This window comes from Camelus bactrianus, chromosome 4 (genome assembly GCF_048773025.1).
Source record: "Camelus bactrianus isolate YW-2024 breed Bactrian camel chromosome 4, ASM4877302v1, whole genome shotgun sequence".
NCBI lineage: Eukaryota > Metazoa > Chordata > Mammalia > Artiodactyla > Camelidae > Camelus > Camelus bactrianus.
In genome coordinates this window covers 46,046,154-46,073,417 of record NC_133542.1, presented here as the reverse complement: position 1 = coordinate 46,073,417, position 27,264 = coordinate 46,046,154, and the positions used below count along the sequence as shown (strand labels likewise).

The following is a 27,264-nucleotide window of genomic DNA, read 5'->3' as shown; positions in this document are numbered from 1 at the left end:
TCTGCAACTTGCTTTTTTGCTTATTACCTTTTGGACTTCTATAAACATTCATCTTTCTTTTTTTATTGAAGTATAGTTGATTTACAATACTGTGTTAGTTTCAGGTGTACAGCAAAGTGATTCAGTTATATTTAAATATATTTTTTTTGATTCTTTTCCATTATATGTTATTACAAGATATTGAATATAGTTCCCAGTGCTATACAGTAAATCCTGTTGTTTATCTATTTTATATGGTAGTGTGTATCTGTTAATCCCATTCTCTTAATTTAACCCTCCCGCCCCCCTCTCCTTTGGCAACCATTAAGTTTGTTTTCTGCCTGTGACTCTGTTTCTGTTTAATAAATAAATTCATTTGTATTACTTTTTAGACTCCACATAAAAAGTAATATCATGTGATATTTGTCTTTATCTGTCTGACTTAATTCACTGAGTATGATAATCTCTAGGTCCATCCATGTTGCTGCAAATGGCATTATTCTTTTTTACGGCTGAGTAATATTCCTGTGTGTGTGTATGTGTATCTATATCTACATATCTATATATATCTCTCTCTCACATCTTCTTTATCCAATCATCTGTTGATGGATACCTGGATTGCTTCTATGTCTTAACTATTACAAACAGCGCTGCTATGAACACTAAGGTGCATGAATCTTTTCTAATTAGAGTTTTCGTCTTTTCCAGATATATTCCCAGGGGTAAGATTGCTGGATCATATGGTAAGTCTACTTTTAGTTTTTTAAGGAACTTCCATACTGTTTCCCACAGTGGCTACACCAATGTACATTCCTCACCAACAGCATAGGAGGGTTCCCTTTTCTCCACTTCTTCTCCAGAATTTCTTATTTGTAGACTTTTTCATGATGGCCATTCTCACTGCTGTGTGGTGATAACTCACTGTAGCTTTGATTTGCATTTCTCTAATAATTTGCTGTGTTGAGAATATTCTCATGTGCCTGTTGGCCATCTGTATGTCTTCTTTGGAGAAATGTCTATTTAAATCTTCTGCCCATTTTTTGATTGGGTTTTTTTTTTTTTTTTTTGATATTGAGTTGTATAAGCTGTTTGTACTTTTTGGAAATTAAACTCTTGTTGGTCCCATCATTTGCAAATATTTTCTCCCAGACTGTATGTTGTCTTTTCACTTTGTTTACGGTTTACTTTGCTGTGCAAAAGCTTAAAAGTGTGATTAGGTCCCATTTGCTTATTCCTGCTTTTATTTCTTTTGCCTTGGGAGACTGGTCTAAGAAAATATTGCTACAATTTCTGTCAGAGAATGTTTTGCCTATGTTCTCTCTTAGGAGTTTCATGGTGTCATGTCTTATATTTAAATCTTTAAACCATTTTGAGTTTATTTTTGTGTATGGTGTGAGGGAGTGTTCTAACTTCACTGACTTATCTAACATACATTTTTCTTTATGTTGGCTGTATAATGTTATTATACAGATATATAATTTATTTAATCAATTTTAATGAATACTATATTGATGGATGTTTGGATTATTTCTAATTTTTCTCTATTACCAGCAATGTTGTAGCAAATATCCTATATGCATAGATGTATTTTTGCAAATTTGTGAGTTTTCTTGAAGGACAAATTCTGAGAAATGGAATTGCTAGATTAAAAGGTATGATTATTTGAAATTCTCATGGTCATAACCCAACTTCCTCCCCCAAATATCCATACCAATGAATTCTCCCACTTCAGAATAGAGAATAATTGTTTCCTCATACCCTTGACAAATCTTTCTTTTTCGGCATCTTTTAGCTGTGACAGTAATGTTCAATCTGCCAAATCTAAAGACCAAAGGAAGTCTGGTGTTTCCTAAATGACCCAGACTATAGATATTTTCAAGAAATTATTTCCTTTTTACAAATTACTTTACCAAAGATTGAAATGAGAGGAATATGTCCCTTTTACTTACTGTCTGTTGGGTTCCTCATTGGATAAGACTGGGTATAATTGTTCACACAGTGTATTAACTGTGGACTAATAGAAGCACAATAATTTTCCACTGCTTTGATCTGAGAGGGACCAGGAGAAGAGTCTGTTCGAAAAATGGCTTGACAGTATTCTCGGCAGTTTGTATGATGGCCTGCATAACTGCAACAAACTGAGCCCACTAGGGGGAAAAAAAGGACATGACAATGAAATGAAATCAGCTATTTGCTAACATTAAGTCTTCATAATAATAATGGAACAATATGTAACTTTTTAAGTTTGAGAAATAAAATCATGGCATAGAACACAAGTTCTTAAAATCAGCACTACTGTGAGCATAGCCACGGGGACATTCAGGTGCTCTCTGGTCTAAGAAAGTCATTATTCATCAGCCCTCAGAGAATATGGATGCATGTGGAAGTGGTTCTGGTTTTCATTATGACTTGAGAACAACTGCTAATATTTAGTGCATGAGGGTCAGGGCTGTTAAATGCTCTGCGACATACAGTACAGTCTCACACATTCAGAACTGTCTCCCAAAATGCTATTGGCACCCATGCTGAGAACCACTGGAACAGCTTCTTTCCATGTTAGATTTGTGGAGATTCATAAACAAAGCAAAGCAAAGCAAAATAAATCAAACCAATCAAAATAAAACAAAACCCCAAATACCACACATTTATAAAATAGGACCAGAAAAAACTAAGACATCTCACGATCATTTCATAAATTTACAACTTATATAACTGTCTATCTTAAAACAAAATCCCTCAAGTTCTATACTGTTTGAAAATCTCCAAGACGGTGCCTAAATTGAAATAGTCCTCACCTCACAACTGATATGACCTGTTTCAATACTGAAAAGTAAAACCCCCTTTTGAAATAAGTATGATGCTGGATTTATGCATTTTTAAAAGTCAAGAGGGACCGTTTAGGGTATCTGGTAAGAGCTGGATGGGTGGTTGGGAGTGCAGATGTGGAATTTATAATGAGAAGAGCAAGAGACTCTCCCAGGAAAGGCTAAGGGGTCTGTGGGAGGCTGAAGGGAGCCAAAAGGTAGAGGTATGGCAGGAAAAGGTTAAGAAAAAAGGAGGTAGGAAATCTCTGATAACTATTAGGAATGGTTATGGAGGAACCAGAATCAGGTTTCTGGTGAATTGCACCAGATCAGGGAATAAGCAGGGAGTTCAGGTGACTTTCAGAAATAGTAACGATAAAATCATACAAATGAACTAAACTAGGATTAAACTGACAGCAGGACAGGCCTGTTTCCTGGACAAGGAAACTGTTTTATACCTTTTGTTCCACCTAAGTTTTTGACTTGAAATTACTACCAAACTTACTGTGATGTGATCATTGCTGAATTGTTCATTTTCATCACAAAGAACAATCATTAATGACTACATTTATCACTGTTAACCTCAATAAGGATAAACTGGGTCTGGGGGTAAGGGATGCTGGGGACAGAGTAAGACAAGGATGCCTAGATTCTCATTCCCCATTTGGCTGGCTTCCTCACAGTGTGAGAGGACCTAAGATAACGTGCCAAAGACTATTCGGGAAATCTTGAACTAAATCCCAATTAGAAAGGGTAGAAGATAAAGTGCAGACAGTGAATGTTTCTTACACTTTAATACACCCCACTGCCAAGCTAACCTAAAGAACTCTTTGCTTCTCATCTCTAACGGCTCTCACTATTCCCTTCACCAGGAATGCCCTTTCTCCAATGTCTACTGTTCAGATTGTGTACATCCTTCAAGGCCCAGCTCTCAGCTAAGCTACCAACTCCATGAAGTCACCTCTAAGCTCCCCTGCAGGATGCTAAGCACCCCTCCTTCCTCTGAACTCTCCCAGCACCTTATCAGTAACATTAACCCATATCCACTATGTCCCAGAGTTCTTTGTGTACAGGTTGTATCTCCCACAGATGTGCACCTGCCCTGCATAGACCAAGTCATCAATGAATGCCTGCTGAATGAACTGAGGGGCAGCCCTCAGCAAGTGCTACATCATATTACATGGTCAACTTCTGAAAGTGATCCTGTTTATCCAAGGGGGGATAATCTTCCTATAGCACATGCAGCACTCATACCTGCTTTGTAAACTGCAATTAGGACGTGGGAACTGTTAGAATTCATGAATGGCTCCAACACTCCCCAGGAAAGAGTCTATCAGAGAAGAGAGTCTATCAGAATCCTGCTGTGCACATTCATTCAGATGGCTTAGTAACAGCCTAAGCTGTAATGTCAGATATTCTATAAACTGTATCTTGCTCTTTGGATTGCTTGTATAACGGTCAACAGTATACTTACTTTCATTTCTGCTAATGCAACTGAAAAGAGCATTCTGTAAATTAAAGAAAAACAAATAAACAGAAATTAACAAACACAGAATTTCTAAATTTCTTCCACTTTATAGTTATATCAGATATCTTAAATCAGGATATCAAACTACTTAATTCTTCTCTAAATCCAACATTGAAAACAAAGAAATTATGATATAGTATCCTGGTGAAAAGAGAAACCATCTTCTAACACATATTGGGGATCAAGATTAACACCCAAGCCACAAACTGACATTACAGCAAACTAAGTTTATGAAAAGCTGTACCAATGTGCACAGGTGGGGGAACTTACAATGTAGTTATCTCAATCATTTCTTGCAGTATATAAAAAAGTTTTCAGAAAATAATATAATAAAGGACACTTAGGGAAATGTTTCATATAATCACTGCATTTTAGAGTGGAAAGGACCTTAGAGATCATCTCTAATTGTTCTCAAACACGGCCATGCACTAGAATTACCTGAGCTTCCTAGGCCCTACCTAGACCACAGACTCAGAATCTGGGAATGAAGCACAGAAATCTAAATTTTAAATAAGGCTTCAAAGATGATTCTTAAGTAACCATCCTGGGGCCAGAGTTGGGGAACCCCTCTACCATTTTACAGATAAAGAAACTATTTTTCTCAGCAGGGGAGAGACTGACCCAGGTCACAGAGCAAGTCAAAAGCAGAACCTGAGACTAGAATTAATTTTTCTAGATCTCTTAGGTCACTGTTCAGAAACTATCACACTGTGTTAAAGTCATTGTAAGGAAAAAAAAAGAAGCAAAACAAGACAAAAAATTCCTTGTAGAAAGCCATTTTGATAAAAACGACTTGTTAACTATGATTAGTATCACTCATGCTTGGAAGAAAATGAATTCTTAAAATCAGTAATATGGACATAAATAAAAAGCAAATACAAATCAAGGGTACCTTTACTGATGAAGAGATGATTTTGGCTTTTAATTGTAGCCAGCTTCCAAGCTGGCTATGTGATCTGGACTTATTAAAGGACTAGCTTTACTGGTCCTTTGCTGACATTTAAAACCTAGCTTTAAGGACCCATCTATGTAGCTGTGTGAAGCAGTACTGCATTTTTTTTGCACTAAATATTATTTTACTGTATGAATAAGCCAGTGTTGTCACTCATTATGTGTATGTCTTAATCTTAGGTAACTCTACCTTTTCACTGCTTAAACTACTGCTGATTAGTTTGACAGGACTTAAGACATACACATAATGAGTAACAGACAACACTGGCTTATAGTTTCTCCAATTCTTAGGACAGTCAATCTTGTGGTTTTAGATAAAAATCAGTTCTTAAGTCTTTCAAATGTCTGATCGCCATCTAGTGGCAAAAGCAGGTGGTAACTGAGGGTTTACATTCAGTTGGGTTTATATGGAGCCTCTTTTGACCTTCTGCCATCAATACTACACCCGTGTAATAGCTCCCTCACCCCACTCACCTTATTCTAGAATAGACCAGAATTAGTGTAACCAAGGTAAAGACCTACTACAACCTCAGAGACCCAAATAACAAGTGAGAGTACTAGAGTTGACAGTGTCCCAAGAGATCTTCAAGCTCCAAAGCTTTCACTATACAGCTGGAGAGGCAGATGCACACAGTAAGCAAACGACTGAACGGGGGCTAGAACCCAGCCTGCCCTGCCAGTCCTCTCCATGACACTGCCCTGTGAGAATACTTGGGATTATTATTCTGAATGTAGGCAATGCAACGCTGAATTTATGTCCATACAGTAATCTATTTTAACAGTCTATTTTTAAAACCAGCATCTTAAATTATGGAAAAAATCATTTTCTTGAGGTTATTATTATTTCCCTTAAAAAAAAAAAACTTTCCTTGGGCAGCTGCTTTCATTAATCAGTTCCCTGCCCTACTCTGAATGGTTTTTGAGAACTGCAACAAGCCCTTCCACTGAGTGTTGGGAGCAGGTAACCTGTGGGCAAACCTGGCAGGAAAACTAAGAGACAGAGTGCAATCAAAGTCAAGGGAACACTATGTGATCCTTTATGCCACAATGGCCTTCTTTTTAGGGGGAAGAGCCATATGGGCCCATCTGGGAGGTACACTCTGCTGCTCCAAACTCTTGTTCAGAAGTTGGCTCTGCAGATTTACTTTCTGACCCAACCACCCTCTTTTCTACTTCAGTGACCTCTTCTAACATTTCTCCATTTGTCTCAAACTTTTCTGTCCCCTGCCCTTCTACTACTGGCCCCTTTAGCTCTCTTTCCCATTCTCACCAAAGATGAAGATGCTGAAAACAAAACAAACATGGATCATATGAATCTTATAAACAACAAACAAAACCAGATTTGAATCTTGGATGTTTTAGTCACTTCTGGACAAAGACCCAAAAGAGCACATTTTATGAACTGTTATTTAATGTTTCCTACCCCCAAGGTTACTAGTTAAAAGTAAAGGGGCTGCTTTGTTCCTAAGACTTCAATAAATAAAAGCTGTTTGCTTTTCACAGATGGACTGAGGTTTCTCCCAGTTTGAAGTTTTGCATTTCATATGAAAAAATCTAGCTTATCAAATGCTAAGTCAGGAGATTAAGTAATTGACCTTTAAAAACAGACATGTTTTAAAACCTCTACAAGATGTTTTCTCCTTGTTGTGGACACCATGACATTTTAGTAAAAAAAAAAAAAGTCTAAGTGACTAGAATATGTAAAGGAGTTTAATATGACATGGATATCACTAATCAAGTGATTCTTCAGTTTCTTCAGCCTCCCAAGTAATAAACATCATTTCAATAGTTGGATAAAAATGAACCCCCTAAACTGAAATACGATTAACAGGTCTAGACTGCTCAGTGAAGTTTGCTCATTATCACCACAGAGCATCCAACAAGCTGGAAGCAAATTCACTGGCAAATAACACCTGTAAAGTAATGCAAGGCCCAGAACAGAGCTTACACAGAGTATGTGTTTGTGGCAGACTGACTGCAGCAATGGCCCTGATTTTTCACATTTTCCTGTATCTATTTCTCTCACACCAACTCTCTACATAAGTTATGTGATCTGCTTTAGTCGAGCGGAGGGTAACAAGCTTGAAGTAAACAGAGGACTGCACATATACTTGCATGTTTCCACTTCCTCTCTTGGGCCCCCCAACATGGGAACCTGCCTGAGCTAGCCTGCTAGAGGGCTGGGAGAGACACAAAGAGAACTGCGCTGACTTAGCCAAGGGCATCCTACGCCAGCCAGGCCCCGGCAGACCTGCCAGCTAATTACAGATGCCCAAGTGAGCCCAGCCAGAAGCAGCTAAGCCTGTCCAGACTGGAACTGCCTAGCTGATCCACAGATTCGTGAGAAGTCAAAAACTGTTACTGTTTTAGGCTATGGAGTTTGGGGATGGTTTACTACACAACATTATTGTGATTACAGATACAGTATTCAGTGCATTCTCTATTTAAAGAATGCCTAATTCATAGACATACACAGGGTTTTCACATTAAACTGCCATTTACTTTGAAACAAAGAACCTTGTGTAATTCAGCTGTCCAGAGTGGAAAATTTCTCTATAAAAAAATTCTACCTGTAAAAATACTAACTGTAGCACCTATTTACACGCAACAAATGTTTATTCACCCTTTAAGTCTTACCTGCTCTGTGAAGATTTCCCCATTACTCCAGGCTGCAATGTGTCTCGTATAGACCTCTAACAATGTATTTGTCTCACTGAATTGTAATGGACTATTTGAATTTCTCTCTTCCCATGGACTAGACTATGAGCTTCTTATAGTAGCTAAATCCTTCCATCTTTGTACCCTGAGAACAGTGCCTGATACAAATTAAGTATATCAACTTAATGAATGTTGAATGAACGACAGATGCAAAGGCAACTGAGACATGAACCCTGTCCCCAGGAACTCAAGAGTTCAGTATTAAAAAGTAATGTGTAAACAAAGCATTGCACTACAAGGGGATAAATGCTATTATAAAGCATGTGAAGTGTTCATAAGTAGCAACCAATTTTTCTGTGTGTGGAGGAAGAGGGCTAGCAGGAAAGATTTTAAAGAGGAACCATCTAAACCAGAATTTGGATAGAGGTTGTGGTGCTAGGGTAGGGTGGGGTTTAACAAGGGTGGGGGTGAAGAGTTCTGATTTGTAATATTTGCTGATATTTGTGGTATAAATACCCCCATCATGGCTGCTTTCAAGTTAAAAACTGGCTTGCAAAATTCCTGAATATTTAACAACCAGTTCTCCCTAGCTGGATGGGGATGCTAGGATGGATTCAGGGAGAGGGAACTCATGAAAAACAAACAGGTGGGACAACTACAACTAACAAAACACATGGTCAGTCTGGGAAGCCACAAGCAGCAAGCTGCTCAAGTGTAAAGGAGGGAAGAGTCAGGGGCTAGATGGAGAAAAGCTGTAGAACACCAGGCTGAGGAACACGAACCATGTCCTACACGTAAGCCACTGAAGAGTCTGAGGGAGGGAGGGAGGGATGTGAACACACCTGGTCTTTAAAGAAGTCACTCCAGGAGAAGTGGAGGCAGTAAATAAGAAGAGAAATTAGAGATAGGAAATCTAGGCGGGCAGCTTTTGAAGTAGTCCCCAAAAGTGGTATAAAGGGCTGAGTTAGGCAGTAACTGAGGATCTGGAAAGGAGACCAATTTAAGGTTTATTTCAGAGGCAGATCTTTGGCCTGATAGCCATATTTTTTGTTGGAGGTGGTAAGAAAGAGGAAAAAGTAGACAATACCTTTATGTATCTATCTGGGAGGACTGTACTGGAACAGCCAAGCAAGAAATATAAGAAAAATGGTTAAGTTTTTGTTTGGGGATGTGTATATGTGTGATGTTGTGTAGCAGTAGGGTGGAGGGAAGGGGAGGTAGGGAAGGTAACAGTCAGTTTGGCTGATTTGAAATGTCACTTCAACATCAAAAGTACACATATCCAGTAGCGATTTAGGAGCTCAGAAAGAGAGGTTAGCAAAGAAGATTCTGGAGTTGTTATCCATCATATTGGGGCAATTAAAGCTATGGGAGTAGATGAGATTGCCTAGGGAGAAAAACCTGGCCATCTAGATTAGACCAGGTCACAATCTAATCAGATTTGATCAGATTTCCCTCTTGGGATGATTTCATTCAGGTGACTTCTGAGAAGAATGAACTAGAGAGGAAATATACTAGCACAAGGAGACTAAATAGGAGTTATTTCCTTCTCCAGTACAAAATATGACAAAACAAAACAACATACAAATGCAACATAATCAAGGGTTCATACTATCATAGCCAGTACTGCAGGACCTAACAGGTTTCGCTCTTTTTGGAGCTCATCAGCTGCAGGTAACGGCTCTACTCGAGTCTGATACAGCATACATGTACAGTGTTTTACCATTTACAAAGCCTCCCATTCAGTCTTCTACTTTCTACATGCTGACAATTCTCGGAGTTCCCTTTGTATTAACTAAAAGAAGCTCTACATTTAGGTCCTGAAGGCTTTGCGAGGGCAAAGTTCCACATAATTCTTTTGGCTAAAATCTCCCACAGCTGAGGTTGTCATCTACCACACACGATGGTCCACTCTATTCTTGGAACAACCGCAGCATAGATCCAATCATACACTGAGGCAAAAAAGGCCTCTCTAGCTATTCAGAGAATCCTGCTGGTACTGACATCCCTGCCCTCCTACCTCTAAATTTTTAGGACTATTTTTTCATTCCTTTTCCTTTATGCTTCTGGTAGTGAATCTAGAATCAAGGTTAATTTGAGAGGAAAGGGAACAAGATAAAATTAAAACATAGAAATTTTAAAAGCAGAATATTTTATTTTGACATTTCCTGAGGATACACTGTATACCCCATATAGACATACATAAATATGCACCAAACACTGGGATCTGGGAGTACAACAAAGTGAATGGCAGGCTACCATTTGTGTTACAGGGGGGTGGAAAAGGACTATATATACATATTTAATTTTATGTTCATAAAATATCTCTGGTGACTTTAAGTAGGAAAGAGACTTTATTGTATACCTTTTTGAATTCTGAACATATGAATATTCAAAAAATAAAATTTAACACATACCTGCACTCTTCTCTTACGCATTTAGCTGTGTGTTGATAGGACAGTGCTGACAGACTGAGCCTGGAACTCATAAGGCTGACCAGCTTTGTTTCTGTGGTTCTTAAGAGCCTCTTTTTAATATCCTCAGTCTTAATTTTATCTTAGCATTCTCACAGAATCACAGCCCCAGCACAGGACATTATTTTGGTTTTGTTTAGCAACCATTTAGTTTAAAACTTAGATATCTTAAGATTAAATTAAAAAAAAAAAAAAAGCAAACCTCACAGAAATATCTCCTACTGACTTACCCACCTTCCTTAATGAAATAACAAGACTGAAGAAAGATAGGAAAGAAAGAGAAGTGAAAATTGAATTTCTCAAAAGGATTTAAAGAAAAGCATAGAGAAAGATCTGTGAAAGAAGAACAAACAAGTAAAAATATGAAAGTCTGATCACAAATTGCAGCACTGTATTTCAGTGGCTCATTCAGCAAATGGAAAGGTACTTATATTTATGGCCATTATGTTAAGAAAATAGCAGGTAGGGTCTGATATAAAGGCATGAAGTGGATTTATAAACCTGAAACTAAAGTTTGTCTCATCATGTTACAGACATTGCCAAGTCTCTGAAAATACGCCAGCCTCATATCATCTTAATGTTTATTGTGACATTCAAGAAAATAACTATCAACAGCCAATTTTTGCTTTTAACCATCATTTTGGCGGCTAGAAGAAAATGTTTTCAGTCAGCTTGTAGAAAAAGACTATGCAAAAAGAATTACACTAGATGTCTCACACCTCGTGGAAAACATGTTAAGTTTTTACTTTAGTTCTAATTAGCCAATCTGCCCTAGTATGGCTAAACTAGAATGGCTCCAGTTTACATCTAGCATCTGTTCTGATGGTTGGTGCCTATGTCATTCCAGTTGTTAAAGATTTTGAAATTATCCCTAGTCTAGCATCACACATCCATGAACCCATGTGGCACGATCAATACTTCAAGGTGGGCCAAGGACCAAGCCTGTGAAAATGCATGGCGAACCTAGACGTGAGATTGCCCATTACACTTGAACATGTCTGTGAGAGTTTTCAAGCCACTGGTTGATTCTGGTAGCTCTAATCAAATGGCTGTGATTCTGAAAGAAGCAGTCTCGAATACTGAAGGAAGTAATCTTTCTTAGATATTAGAACAAGAACTGCAGAGGTGGGAGTATTAGCCAAATCTCCTGTCCACAGCAGAAATCCCCCCACAATGTGTTCATTCAGTTAAGTCTTTGCTCGAACACTTTCAGTGATAGGAATTTCTTTTTCTTGGAATATTTCAATACAACGTTCTCACTGACACAGGTAGGTCCTCCTACTGAAACGTCAGATCAGTTTATGGCTCCTTCTCTTTCAGTTCCCTAAAAAAGCAATTTTCAAAACCAGTTCTCTACTTTTTTCTACACTTTCATAGAGTTTTCTTTCACTCTCAAGGTTCAAGGGTTAATTCATGGCTGACTGTGGGCATGATCTCTAGTCATCTTTTCTGGCATTCCAAACTACCTCTGAGATATAGGTTTTTACATTTAAAAAGGCCTAATATTCAATATACTTCAATTTCTTTAGAATCCCTTCCCAAGGTATATGCTATTTTTGCTATGTATTTTTTAACTCAATAATACATTCTTACTGTTTTATACAATCTGTGTATATTTTAACTTAGTCACTTTGTATTTTTATCATTCTCATTTTCCTTTGCATGCCAAATTGTAGGTATTTTAGAACTTCTTTTAGAGAAGGACTTCTAGAAAGGGTCCAGTAATGGCAATTCTCTTTTTTGTTATCTGGAAATATCTTAATTTTGCCTTCTTTCTTGAAAAAATATTTTTGTGTTGGATATGGAATTGTAGGTTGACAGTTATTTTCTTTCAGAACACTTTAGGTATCTTTCCACAGTCCCTGGCTTCTTCTGTTGCTATTGAAAAATCAGCTGTTGATTTCTTTGAAGACAGTGTCTTTATTTCCAACTACTTTTAAGATCTTTGGCTAGGAGGTATGTCTGCAATGTATGGATTAAAAAAAAAATCCTGCTGGGAATTTGCTTGGCTTCTTTAAACACTGCTTCTGTGCCGTACTCTTTCCTCTTCTTCTAGTGTTTCAGTTAGAACACTGTCTCTATTCTCCATGTCCCTTAAACTCCCTTTCTGCCTGTCCCTCTGGGCTGTTTTTTCATATAATTTCTTTAGTTCTATTTCTCAGTCCACTAATTGCTTTTTGTATTTCCCTGAACATCATCTCCTATATTCAATCCATCATAACAAATCCTGGATGATGGACTCTGCCTTCAAATCTCTGATTTATTCCCAAATATTTAACTCTATCGCTATCATCTTTATTTGGGGTCTTTTTTTTTTTTAAGCTAAGTTAGAGGAATTTGGGGAATCTAAAATGTAGCCTGCATACAACTAAGACTTGAAGCTTTCTAAATTATTGGATTTGTTATTTGTTATGTTGGTCTCCTATTACAGAATCTTCATCATCTCCCCCCACTTAATAATGGGCTAAGACCCAGAATATAATTTTTCCAGGATCTGGTCCCACTTTGTCGATCCAAGCACAGATTCTCAGCACAAAATAGATCCATCTTCTTTTTGCGCCCTGCACAAGCCACATGCATTTTTGCTAACATGCATCTGACTCACAGTCTTCTAACCCAAACTCTATCATTCCTTTCAGGCCAGTCTCTTTTGTAGTTTTCCCTGGTAACTCCCAACATGCTCACTCTGCTTTCTGATTTCCCTGAATTCTTGTGTGTATAGTATATTTTAATTATCTTGACTCAATTAGATATAATTCTTTAGTATTTGAAGTTGAGTTATATATGTAGCTTAACCATAATTGTACCTTAGGTCTGACTCCAAAGGTTTTTTTCCTTCTGATATAATAAAATTGCCTCTCAGTATTAATAAAAATTTGTTCATTTGCATAAAAAAGAAACCAGCTGCTATAAAATCAGACATAAAAATGCTTTGCATTTAACTGGTTTATCTTAGCTTGGTTGGAACAAAACAGAATCTTAAATGGAATTAAAAATTTTTAACTTTATTCATGTAAGTAAATTTCTCAGGAAATCCCCTCAAAAGGGATTCTGCAGTAGCTTATTGGTAAAGATAAACATTAGCTCTTCAATCACTCATTCTCTGAATTTCTAATCAAACTACACAGCATCATCCTTTAGGGTAAATACCAACCCCTAAAATTGTGAGCCTAAAGGAATAGCTTACACACCTGGAATTTCACTTCCGGAGACCACTCCAGTGTTAAGGGAAAGATATTAAGCCTAGTTTTATAAATTAGCCTAATGTTAATAAATATGTAATCCAGTTAAAATAGGCTGCACTACACCAAAGTTACCCAATTCACTTTATAATAAATAGCTACTATGTCTAGAGTAGACTTCAATAATCTAATGAGAGTGACTGTTATTTGGGGCTTATTGTGCAGGACCCTCTTTCTATTTTAAAGTGCAATCTTGTCTTTCTTTTTATTTCTAAATAACGTATAAAAATCAAATTAAGTCTTGAATTATCTGGAATAATTTGCATATTATATATATTTTTTATATATACATTTATATATATATGTGAAAGAACCCTCTTGGAACATTCATTTTTGGAAGACAGTTGCTTAATTCTAGGCCAAATAAAGCAGGACAGACTGGAACAAGTAAACTACTCTTAGTATTTCTCTCATAGGACAGTGTTTATCTCTCTTACCTTTCCTGTCCCGTCCTTCATCAACACATACTGGCAGACTTCCTAGGGCAATGCAGAAATCCAGACAAGAGAAGGAAGCACACTAAAATAATGGAGGACAGGCTACAGGAGATGGACAGTGTCAGACATCATGTGGGAGAAAAGGAATTATCAGTTAGCCACTTTGTTCAAGAGAAACTAAAACTAGTTACTTCAAAGGTAGAGAGAGAGGAAAAAAAAAAAAAGAAAGATCTTTTACTTCTTGGTAGCAAGGCTCCTTTCAATAAGAACAAAGAAGAGCTGCAGTCATTTTGGAAATCTGTCTTCAGAGAAACAGATATAACTTAGCAAATAGTACAAGGTGCAAAAGATAATTAAGATTTTTCCAATTCAAAAATATTAATTGAGAGATATAATTATAGGCTTTGAGAAAAGAAAAAAAATTAGAACTATAATCTAGAAGCAGTTGAGAGTTGTTCTTTCTTCTCTAGAGAATACAGACTATTAAAAGCAATAGGAATCCCAATGTTTATACATAAAAATGATGAATGAGGCATATGCACTTAAGTATGCTTAATTACATGGTCTTACACTATGAAAAAGAATAATACTGTCACATTTAACAAAGAAGTTCTGAGAACTGAAGAAAGTATTCCCAATGAGGAGCTTTTTCACATCAGGGATAATCTTTTGTACATATTTATATGGTGTGAAATACCTCCTCTACCTCTGCCCCTCCTCAACACCCCCATCCAACCTAACCACTGTCTAGATACTGGAGTGCTTAAAACACCACCACTGGAAGACAAGAGCCCTTCAGATTTAATACAGCCTTTGTAATTTAGTGTGGTCTTTTTTCCCCCAAATGTGAGATGCCAGGGAAGTTTGAAGCTACTCACACTAGCAATGTGATTTTGTTTCTTCCAATTAGAGGCAGTTGATAAAGATGGACACCTGGACGGATCAAGGTATAGAAAAAGGGGCAAAAGAGGATATGGAACCTAAGAAAAACTATTTTACAACCTTTGGTACAATCAGTTGCTTTATTATGAAAGCATTATAGGTTAAACCCTCTACATATGAAAAAGATTAAGGCATTTCTTTGAAATTAATGCTTGATTTCAACAAGTTAATTAAAGTCATAACATTTCTAAACAAGGTAAATGACATTTCTGTCAAGGCTATATTTTCTATAAGGTAAAAGGTGATTTTATGTAAGAATGAATTCATTTTTAAAATTTGAGCAATTTAATCAATTCTGATAAACTTTAATTGTCTATCCAAATTTGTTAAATAAAATGCATACCTCATATTCTTTTCTGCAGACTCTGGAAATATCATTTTTTGAAGATGCCTAAAAGATAACAAATTTCTCCATTAATTTATTACAGGACAAAAAAAGAACACAAATATAAGTATATGTTAATTGCTGGTATAGTAGTCTTTATTTCATCAAGGAAAACCTCATGCTCAAATATTTTAAAGTTTCTAAAATACAAACAAATTTCATGTAATTTCTTTAAAACAGACATCAGTCCCAGATATGCTACAACTTCACTGTAACTCTTATGGCTTTAATCTCACATAATGACACAGTACTTTTGTTATTTCAGAAACTAGAGAACTTTGAAGAAAATGTAAATCAGAGGACTTTTTTAAAGCTAAATTCCACTCCGTAGCAAATTTTCTTGTGAAGCTCTGCTGCACTGAATTTTCTTGTGAAACTCTGCCAGCCATTTATAAGTTGCTTTTTCTTTAACCCTTCATATTCTAAGTTCTTATGAGAGCCAAAATCCTCAAAAAAGATCCATACATAACTGAGGGGACAATTAAAGACAGGAAGGCTATTCCAGGCAACTAACAAAAATTATTTTTATATAATTCTCTTAACAAGTTTATGAGGAAGGTAGTATCCCTTCTACAGATGAGGAAACTGACCCACAGAGAAACAGAAAGTTATTTACTACATCTAAGTATATGCTTCCTATAAAAAACAAGCCCAAAAAATTTGCTGAAGGGTAGTTGTTCTTCTACATGATATTAGTACCCATTTAGAGACGCAGTTCCAGAGCCATGGGCTCTGGTTCTTTGCTCTATTCCCTCTGTTCTATCACCTAAGCTCATGCAGTTCTGAAGAGGCCAGCTGATGAGGACAGGGAAAACAAGAAGCAGAATGGACTGGAAGCCATTTATTGTCCCACTGGATGCATTATAGTGCAAGTCCTCTACAACTCAGCTAATCTCAATGCCTGGAGGACAGCAGCACATAGCTAGAAAGCACGCTGCTCAAAGAGTGTGGCTCAGGCTATACAGTTCGGTGGTCTGTATGGAAGTGAAGGTGTCACCATGTCTCATATAATCCTGTCAAGACCAGTCACTAGGAGAAGAAAATAAGAGAAGGCTTTCCAGCTGTAGTTTCAGGGCTACCTAAATTTCCCAGGGAGGTCTACTCCCACCACTTGGAGTACGAGGAATCAGAAGACCAGTTTTCCCACAGCATCTGAGGAACCACTATGAAAACATACATAGTGAAGAAGAATTCAGGGGACTCGCCTGAATCGGACCAGAGATATACCAAATCAAAGAGAAGTCATAACTTACTGTAGGAGTCATGCTCACCTTAGGAGATGAGAAGGGATATAAGAACATGCTCAGGGTAAACCCATGATGAAAGACAGAGGGAAGATGAAAGCAAACAAGCCAACTGTGTCAAATGCTCTCATCCAAGCATGCTGGAAATTTACACGACCATTTGGAGTCATTCAGTATTGACTAAGCAAAAGGCCTCCATTCCTATAATATTCTGTCTTTGTGTGGCAGACAGTTAAGAAAGAATAAGAGAAGGCTGAGGGTCTTAGATGCAGCAGCTATAACTGAAAAAGCAGCATGTCTAAAAGGAAGTGGTCTATTTAAGAAGTGTTAAATTTGCAGTTTTTATGGGTCATCTCTCTAAAGGTACGAGGTGGGCTAGGTCCAAGACATTTGCACAGCCAAAACTCAAACTGTACTCCACGCTGTTTAACAGCCTGATTGCCAAGCGTTACCTGCTTGCATGCCTGTCGACACTCCAAGGTAATAGCCAGTTCACAGCAGCCTAAGCCAACCCAGCCATCAGACTTCTTAAACACACCTTAAAAACAAAATGTTCAAATGTTTTGGTCATAAGTAGTGACAAACACAAATAGCGTGCTAAACTGGTTCGTGGATACCACTACAAGTCAAAGCAGGTGTCCACAAGAAGACTGATTCAGATGGCAGGACCTCAAAAGTATGAAGTCCTAGGGGGAGGGTATAGCTCAGTGGTAGAGTGAATGCTTGTCATGCACAAGGTCCTGGGTTCAATCTCCAGTACTTCCACTAACAAAAAAATATATGAAGCCCCTCCTCCCATCCTTACTCTCAATACTATCAGTCTTCTCAGGGTCCCTCACAGCATAATTACCAGATTCTTTGTTTCTTTGTTCTTCTCCCTGCCCACCCTAAACTCTCTTTAGTTCATTCTCACTCTTAGGTACACAGTATCTTTAGAGGACATACAGGTTAAGGAAAGCAAGAAGAGGCCTTCATCACCTTTAGACTGTGACCCAGAGGCAAAGATTCCAATTTAACTTAATAAGCAAACAAAAAATGGCATGAGTATTATTGTATCCAAAATATTAAATACCTAGAATAGCATAAAACCCATGATGCTGTTTAAAAACTGATACTTAGTAAGCAGACAGGAACATCTCCTGTGAGTCAGAACTGACTTGGATGGCTATACTTAATTAAGGAGCAAAATCACTATTTCTGTTCAATTTATGCATAGCAGCTATTTCTCTAACCGTATTACTGATACCAAAAGGTGATAAATTTATAAAAAGTGATCTAATGCAACTTTTAAATCTGTTTTTGCAATCATAAACATCAATGAATAACTCCTAGGATAAAATTAGGAGATATAAGTAATAATTATGAAAAAAGAAAAGATCTACGCTTACAGGGATACTGCAAATTCCTCCTTATCTCTTTTAAGAAAAATGCTTTATGCTGCTTCCATGTAAGACATAGATCTGCAAATTCTCATGTACATTAGATTATTATTTGCATTTGAAAAAAATGTGAGGGATTCAAGGCAATAGGTAACATAGTTCTCGACATGCAACTAAAACAATGTAGCAAATAGAAGCATTCTGCTAAAAAAAACAAAGTAAAGCAAACAAATGACTCACAGATAGACAAAGCCCTCAAAATATAATCAAAAGCATCCCAATTATTAAAACTGGCTAAAAATACTACATATCATAAGCTTCTGTATCCCTACATGTTTTAAGGTATAAAAGGCAAAAGACTCTCATCCAGCCCCACTACCTAGTATAGTTTTTCCTCAATCTTTGCTGCTTGCCTTACTAGGTCTTTCTAGAATCACCCACATTCTAGACAGAATTCTGAATGGGATCAATGTAGGTCATAAACTCTGACCTTTTATACCATAATGCAGTATATTGCCATTTTCATGTACCCAGTACCTCTTAGAAAATATTAAATTATTCAACAAGCATTCACATTCACTGAACACCTATTATGTACAAGGCACTCTATAAGGTATTATGTGGGCTACGAAATAGATAAACTATATGATTTGTCCCTTCATGGAGATTATAGTTTGGTAGGAACAATACATATATATAATTGCAAGACACTAGGTAGAGGGATAATTAGGAGGACAAGCAAGGATGTGGGCAATTCTAGGAAGGCAAATAGTCTAACATCATGAAAGCCTTTAGAATTCAGAGATACATAAAATATACTCCCTTTTTTCAAAGCACTGGCTTTAAACAGGACTGGAAAATGAGCTTTAATGCTAGGAGACCATGAATGCCAGGCTAAGGAGTTTGGGCTTTATTCTGATGGAAGTAGATATCCCCTGAGGGATTTTTTTTTCCCCTGAAGGGAGTGAGGAGGACAGCTATGATGTATTGGAACACCAGTTACAAGGTTATTGCAATAATTTATCCCAAGATGTAATAATAAAGGCTTGAACTAGGAATAGAGAGGACAGATGCAAGATTTGACAAGGGGCAAGTCAATGGAACTAAAAAGAAAAAGTAATCAGAGATAACTATAGGGTTTCCAGTCTAGTGTCATTCACAAGAGAGGCAGTTATGAGTATGGGTTTGAATTTGCACTTCAGATGCCACCTATACAGAGATCCAGGTAGAGATGTCCAGAAGTCATGAACAATGACTTGGATTTGAAAGTTATTTTCTCATAGCTGATCAGGTAACAGTTCTGGGAAGGAATGCAGTTACCAGGGTGAGTGTGGATAAAGAAGGGAAGAAGACCACACACAGGAATAACCATGGTTCTCATCGGGACGAGGGCAGGGAGGAAAAAGATAAGAGAAGACAAGGTCACGAGGCCAAGGTGAAGTCACAAAGAGGTAGCGGTCAATAATATCAAGTGTCACAGGAAGTCAAAGAGAACAAGTGCTGAGAAATAAGATTTAGGAACCAAGAGATCCTGGTGATGGTTTCAAAGGTCAGTTTCAACAGAATGATAGAAGTGGAGATAAGAGTACCGTTAAGGATTGAGTGAGTGAGAATAAATTAGACATTTGAAAATTTGGGTGCCTACAAGGAGGAGAGGATAGAAACTCAAGGGTATACATTAGGTTATAGGACACAGACATTACAGCCAGAAAATAAGTTTTTAAAAAATAAAGTGCTAAAGGTTACACTTGTATTGCTTACCTGGCAAAGATGAATTCATACAACTCCAAATTTCAACCTAAAATTGTAATCATCAAAAGGCTTTTATGTAGATAACAGTTCCTCTCTATAGAAATTATGTATAGCTACTTTGATTATGTTTATCTCTATACAATCAATGACCTAGAACTACATGAGTATCAACCAGTTATTCATGGAAGCAGAAATAAAACTGAGATGCAAAAATATTGCTTGCTGTTTTCCCATCTTCACGTCTAAGAATACTAAAGACAAGTATGGCTACTTAGGATATGTACTGGAATAACTACTTACAAGCAAAAAGACTAAAGGAAAACGTGTCAGTCAGAACTGTCTGATCATCAACTCCCCCTCCTCCCCATAACCAAGCTACCTCATCTAAAGAGGCTCTCTCATGCCAGCTCAGACTTTCTTAGCCTGGCTCAGGAGCTCCCAAACACTGAGGATGGCCCAAGAATTAAAGATATTTTGTTACAGGACTTAGACAGGCATGCAATGTATCTACAGTATACCAGAAAACGGGGAGACCGGAATAATGAGAAGTCTCACATTTTCCCTTACCCCAAATCCAATTTTTAAAAAATAAACATGATTTAGTTATTATGGTTTCCATAAAATTGTCAAAATATAGTAAGTAAAATCCCAATTCCAGATAGTTTAATCATAATGAAATTTAAAGACTAGAATACATTTATATGTAGTATTGTTTTATATCTACATCACAGAAAAAACAATAAAAGGTGGAAGACAATATTCTATCTAGCAATTTGTGTGAGGTTGTTTTTAAAGTACCTAATTAAATCTAACATTTTATTCTGACCACAAACTCCAATCACATTGAAAAAATTGCTAAATCTAAAAGTAACTCATTAGAGTGCTTCATTTAGACAAAAGCTTCCATAGTTAAGTAAAATACGACATACCATTGTTTCAGGACAATAATCTGGGGCTCGCTGCAACAGATGTTTTAGTCGGGATTCACTTTTTGAGGAGAATATCTATTTGAAAAAAAAAGTTTCGTGGTATTTGTTTCGTAAGAAGTAAGAAGAGGTAAATTTATTATCTTCTAGATTCATCAGTTGTCTAGAACATTTTCCAATTTCCTTTTATAAATGGAAAACGTTTGGAAAGATCTAAATTAAGCTGAGGCAGTATTTCTTGAAAGGTAAGTTAGTTTGGCAAACAATCAACAAAACCCAGATATAGAAAGTCTAGACTCTTTTCTAATGACCAAAAACAGAGGAAACCAGGCTACTAACCTGTTAGAGTATAAGGGAGAAAAAGAAAAGAGAAAACAGAAAAGAAAGAAAAAAGATAAATTTATTCTAAACTGTTCTACAAACTGTTTTAAATCAATGACCACAATGAAAAATAGACTATGTCATACCCTTGATATTGGTGAAGAACAAATTTGTGAATAGCATTATAGCCAAAACTTCTCCATAAAATGCCACAAAAGAGATGAAGCCATTTTTTAATAAAGATGCTGAGGAGTTGACAAGTTCACTCACCAGGCTAACTGGCTCACTTACAAATACAACTTTAATTAATGCAATTATAATTTGATGTCTCTATAAATTATAAATCATTACATATATCATTACCTGCAAATAGTCAAGACTGTAAAATCTACGAATGCTAAGACAATAAAAAAGGATTTATCTCCAATTAGTTTGAGTAGCCATTTTTCTCCAAAACCACCAACTGTAAGTGAAGAGAGCTAGAATAACACCATTTTGCAACTCTTAGTGAATACATTTAGGCAACTATCAACAATGACTGCTAACATTACACAGAGACAACTAGACACAATACCATTTATGAATAAGACTTGCCAAACAAAACAAAAACAACCGAACCTGAATCTGATCAAGCCTCTGGATCTGTCTCATAAGGCAGCTGCCAGCCACATATGGCTATTTAAATTTAAACTTAAATCAATTAAAATGAAATAAAATTTATAATTCAGTTCCTCAATCTTTTTAAACACATTTCAAGTGTTCACTTGGCACATATAGTTAGTGGTTTCCATATTGAATCACGCAGATATAAATTATTTTCATCACTGCTGAAAATTCCATTGGACAACTCTGCTCTTAAATCTGCCTACCAATTACTAAGAAATAGAGGAAAGAGGAACACGTTAAGTGATACCACAGGGATACAAACAACGTAATTCAGACTATGGGAAACTCCACAGGGTAAATGATCAGATTTATCTGTCAAATAAATTGTGAGGAAAAACCCATATTAAAAGGTCTTTAGAGACATATAACCAGTTATAATGCATATACCTCATTTGGATCCTGATTCAAATTTATAAAACAAAACTTTAATAAGTTTAATAATTAATAAATTTGAAAAATAACTAGATATTTGAATATTACATTTTTAAAGAAGTGGTAATGGTATTATGTTTTTTTTTTAATGAGTACTTATAATTTATTGATACCAACTGAAAACTTAACGGACTGAAGGATATGACAACAGGGATTTGCTTCAATATAAATTTGCCTCAATATAATAGGGGGGAGGAGTAGATGGGAGTATAAATGAAACACAACTAGCCTTGACTTAATAACGCTAAAGCTGAATATGCGAGTTTATTATATTTTTCTTTACTTTTGTATATACTTGAAAATTCCCATTATAAAAAGATAAAAAGAAGAAAGAAAAGAAAAAGAAAGGGGAAAAGACAACAATAAAAGGCAAACAAGAATGAGACGGAGAGAGGAAGCACATGAATGACATCAGTGGCGGAATGGGAAGAGGCAGAATTCTGAGTGTTAAGCACTATTCTAAGCATTGGGGATTCAGTATAAACAAAGCAAACAAAAGTCCCTGTTCTAGAATATCTCTCCTAAGATTCTTCTTTTTAAAACTGAGGGCCTTTTCTTAGATCTCAAACTTCTTGACTTATATGGCATCTGACACCTCACTGTGTTGACTGTTACAAAACAACAGACCTGACTTCTTATCTAAATTCAAATTCTAAAAGTTTTAATTCCAAATCTCCAACTGTCTTCACACAGTGGTCTTCACTGATAATTCAGCAATTCATCTTCCCACTCCCACCCCTCAAATCTTTTTCCTAATCTTCCAGAGCCTTCAAGGATACTGGTATTTACTTGAACGAAACCTAAATATCAGCAGGACTCTACCCTTTCTTCATTTCCTACTGGTTGAAGAAATAATGATTCCTCAATTTCTGGTCATTCTTTTCATTTTCAGTGAGCTCTGCCAGTAGTGGCACCCTCGCCACTCTCCACACCACTCACTCACTGCTCCTGTGAGTAGGATGACTGACTTACTGACTGTTGAGTTTGGCAGGGGGAAGTGAACGTATATAACTCAACTCTTACTGCTCTTCCTTGGGGAGTAAGTCTAATACTTCAGTTTAGTGTTTATCTGGAGATAAAAGTTACATTTGGCATTTGCGTAACTAGTAATAAAAGTACTATTTGGGGTCCTATCTGCCTTACTACTTTGCCTTATTTCTCAATTAGATAAGGGAAGAATGTTTTTTATTAGAGTGACTATAGTCCTCAATTTGCTAAGTTATAGAACTTCTAATGCTTCAGATTTTAAGAAATTAGGCCTTGCTTGCTGCAGGTACCTCACAAAAACCATTTACCCTGTGGAATACCAGTGAGCAGAACAAGAGAAAAGAAAGCAAAAAGCCAGGAACACAGTGCTTCCAAATTTAGCAGTGCTACTTTCAAAGCTCCTATATGGTGACACCACCAAGGAGCCATTTTTGCTTTTAAAAACTATTGTTTTGGCAGTAAATCTACAGAAAACTTAACTTGCTATAGTGTTTCAACATGAAACACTGTCTTGTTTTACAATTAGAGTATTTAACAAAAATCTTTCTAAATTCCTAATGTTGTTTGAGTGAAGTTTTAATCTAGGTATTTTACCCAGTTAGGTAGCTCTCTCAGTTTTAGGAATTAACAAGATCCAGGTATTACTTGAAAACTCCTCAGAAGATTACTGAGGTCATTAATTCTCAAGTACGAAGGCAAGAGCTACACAATCAAGATGATGAAAGAAAGGTAAGGTGTTATGAACAGGTATTGTCTCAGTAGAATTTGCCTAAAAAGGCTCAAGCAGAAAAATTCAAACCTACAGAAAAGTTTCAAAAGGAGTACAATGAACACCCACATAGATTAAGAGTCCATCTATGAAGGACTCTATCCTTTCTTCATTCCACATTGGTTGAAGAAATTACCCATTATCTACTCATTATTAATGTTTGCAACATTTGCTTTAACTATCTCTACATATACATGTTATTACTATTATTTTGATGAAATATTTTAGAAATCATTACAGACATGACCATTCATTCCTAAATCCCAGCATGTATCTCCTAAGAACAAGGACACCATCCTATCTAACCACAGTACAATCACCAAATTTAGATCGCAACACTGATACAATATTATATAGTCCATATTCAAATTTCACCAATTTATCCAAGTAATATCCTTTATAGCAATCCTTTTTTAATTCCAGGACCCAATCCAGAATTAAGCATCGTGTTTAGTTGTCATGGCTCTTTAATTTCTTCTTATCTGGAAATCTTTGTGTTTATAACACTGATACCTCTAAAGAGTACAGGCAGTTATTTTGAGAAACATCCCTCAATCTGGGTCTGCCTTACTGTTTCCTCATAATTCACGTTATGCATTTTGGACAGGAATCCTACTTAAATTCTGTGCTCCTTTTTAGTGCATGTCAGCAGACACATGTAAAATTGTTCCATTATTGGTGATGTGAACTCTGATTACTTGTTTTAAGTGCTGTCCATGGATTTCTCCAAAACAATTATATTAAATGGTTATGTAACTAATACCCTGTACAACTGTTGTGTAAGCTTACCTGCTCACATACATCACGGCACATTTGGTTATCCTTTGAATGATTACAACATAATGCACCTAGAGAGAAAAAATAAACACCTGATGTTGCCCACTGTTAAATAAATAAGATGATTAAACTAAGCTGGATGATTAGACAAACCATTTATTCAAAAGACTATTATTATCCATTTTAACTCAACAAACCTTTGCTGTATACCTATTACAAGTCAAGGACTGTCTTAAGTTCAAGGATGTGGTTTTTGCCCTCAAGAAGCTTGCAGTCTAATAGGGGAGACTGTCATGTAATAATAGTAATAGCTACTATGTACTTTCTATGTGCCAGAATTTTACTGCTTGCTTTATATATTATCTCATTTAAACCTCATAATTACTCTATGGACTATATTCTATTATTATACTTACAATCTAAGGTTAAATGACAAAAAGTGAACTTTGTTTTGGACATGTTAAATTAAGATTTGCAATGGCCAAAATATTCCAGATATTCCAGTAAAGGCAGAAACCCAAGCCTGGACTGCACATTGGCCAAGCCTAAAGATACAAATTTGGAAATCATCAGCATAAAGGAGGTTTATGTAAATGAATGACACTGCTTAGGGAGAGTAGTAAGAAGTGAACACAGCACCAAATTCTAAATAACCACAATCTGAGATACGGGAAGAAACAAGGAAAGAGACTGAGATTGAAGAGTCAGAGGTAAGCCAGCCACCAGAGAGTGGCATCACAGAAGAGGGAGCAGTAAGTGCCATGCTCCAGAACAGTCAGGTTAGACTGAAGACTCAAGAAAGGAAATGGATTTACTAAGGGGCCACTTAGACCTTCGCAAGGTACTTTCTGTGAGTTAGTAGAAGTGAATGATATTAAAGGAGTAAACCAGAGGTGAGGAAGTGTAAATAGTAACTACAGGCTCTCAAGAAATCTGGCAGTAATGGGAGGGAAAGAGAGTGGTAAGTTACCGAAGGATGCAAGATCAAGGGAAGATTCTCCACCCCACCCCACATTTTAAAAAAATCTTTTTGTTGGGGGGAAATAAATATTTTATTTAATGGAGGTACTAGAGATTGAACCCAGGACCTCATGCATGCTAAGCATATGCTCTACTACTGAGCTATACCCTCACTCTCCACTTATCTCCCACCCCTCATATTTTAGAGAGGCCTTTGCCCCTGATTCCTGAGACTCTAAATCCTTGTAATTTCCAGAGTAACAAGAGTGTCTTTGTTAGGCTAAGGAGGTAACCCATGGTCTCACCTAGATAGCTTCAGGATGGGGACCGGCCAATCCAGAAAGAGAAGTCATGTGATTAGAGGGTTGGGGCTTTGAGCCACAGGATATCAACCCAATCTCCCAAACTCAGTGGGACAGGGGGACTGGAGATTGAGCTCAACCACACAGATAATAATTTAATCAATCATGCCTATATGATGAAATTCCAATAAAAATTCTAGACACCAAAGCTCAGTGATCTTTCCTGGCTGCTTGAAGACACTGATGTGCCAGGAGGGTGATGCACACTGATTCCATGAGGAAAGGGCACAGAAGAAACTGCATTTCCTCCCAGACCTTACTCTGCATATCTCTCCATTTGACTGGTCCTCCTGATTTGTATCCTTTATAACAAAACTGTAATCATAACTAAAGCGCTTCCCTGGGTTCTGTGAGACATTCTAGTGAATTACTAATTTTAATGGGGTTGAGGGAAGCCCCAATTTATAAGCCAATTGGTCAGAAATGTCGGTGACCTGGGAACCGCCAAAGTATGGTTAGTGTCTAGAGAAAGGGCAGCCTTGTTTGGGATCATGCCCTTTACCTTGTGGGGTCTGTTCCAACTCTGGGTGGTTAGTTTAAGAACTGAATTGCTATACAAACAGTCGTGGCTAAAAGAATATAAAGAAATTAGGTGATTGCTGGAGAGGGATGTGGGTTCAAGAAGAGGCATTGTACTTGGGCTAGGAATACAATAGTAAATATATGTTATGCTCTCTAACTTCATCCAGTTTATAGTCTGATGGTAGAACAAAGTCTAGACAAAAGGATATAAGGACGCTGACAAATTAAGAGGGAAGCTGAAAGCCTCCATTTTCTCAGTGAAACAGAGATTAGGTCTGAAAACAAAAAGGTTGAGATGGGGTTGAAGTCTTGAGGTGAAGTAGAAATCTAAACAGTCATTTTGGAGAACAAAGGAAGCAACTATAGAGGCTTCTCAAACTTGTGTTCTGTGAAACACTGTTTCATGAATTGTTATTATCTATCCCTCAAGAGAAAACGTTTCATGCTCAAATAAATTGGGAAATGAAGGATTAAAAAGTTAAAGAGAATTCTTTACTGCAGGACTTCACAAAGCCTTCAATATGTTAATATGCATTATTAATCTCCTAAAAAGGGATCTAAGATTTCTCAGACCACAGAATACTTTTTCCATGCAACTTATTAACATTCCAGAATGCCAATCTGAGAAACATCATATTAGAGAAAAGGAAAAATGTTGCCAAGCAGCATTATGGGCCCAGAGAAATTAAAAAGTCAGCTATAGAGATAATCATCAGGGGCATGATAATACTCTATAGAGTACAGCTGACTGGAAAAAAAGATACAGC

The 27,264-nt window shown here is 36.8% G+C and overlaps 1 protein-coding gene across 3 annotated transcripts in view; it reads right to left on the bottom strand.

Annotated features, from left to right (window-relative positions):
• Positions 1 to 27,264, bottom strand: part of RECK (reversion inducing cysteine rich protein with kazal motifs) — a 66,558-nt gene that overhangs the window by 30,433 nt on the left and 8,861 nt on the right. The window contains exons 2-8 of one of the 3 annotated variants that reach the window (XM_074361828.1): positions 24,666 to 24,724; positions 20,705 to 20,779; positions 19,785 to 19,821; positions 17,097 to 17,182; positions 15,359 to 15,406; positions 4,258 to 4,291; positions 1,929 to 2,126 (exon numbers count right to left, since the gene is read on the bottom strand). In XM_074361828.1, coding sequence (XP_074217929.1) covers positions 1,929 to 2,126; positions 4,258 to 4,291; positions 15,359 to 15,406; positions 17,097 to 17,182; positions 19,785 to 19,821; positions 20,705 to 20,779; positions 24,666 to 24,724 — 537 coding nt within the window. The remainder of the gene's footprint in view (positions 1 to 1,928; positions 2,127 to 4,257; positions 4,292 to 15,358; positions 15,407 to 17,096; positions 17,183 to 19,784; positions 19,822 to 20,704; positions 20,780 to 24,665; positions 24,725 to 27,264) is intronic. The other 2 variants (XM_074361830.1, XM_074361829.1) reach the window with 2 other exon arrangements.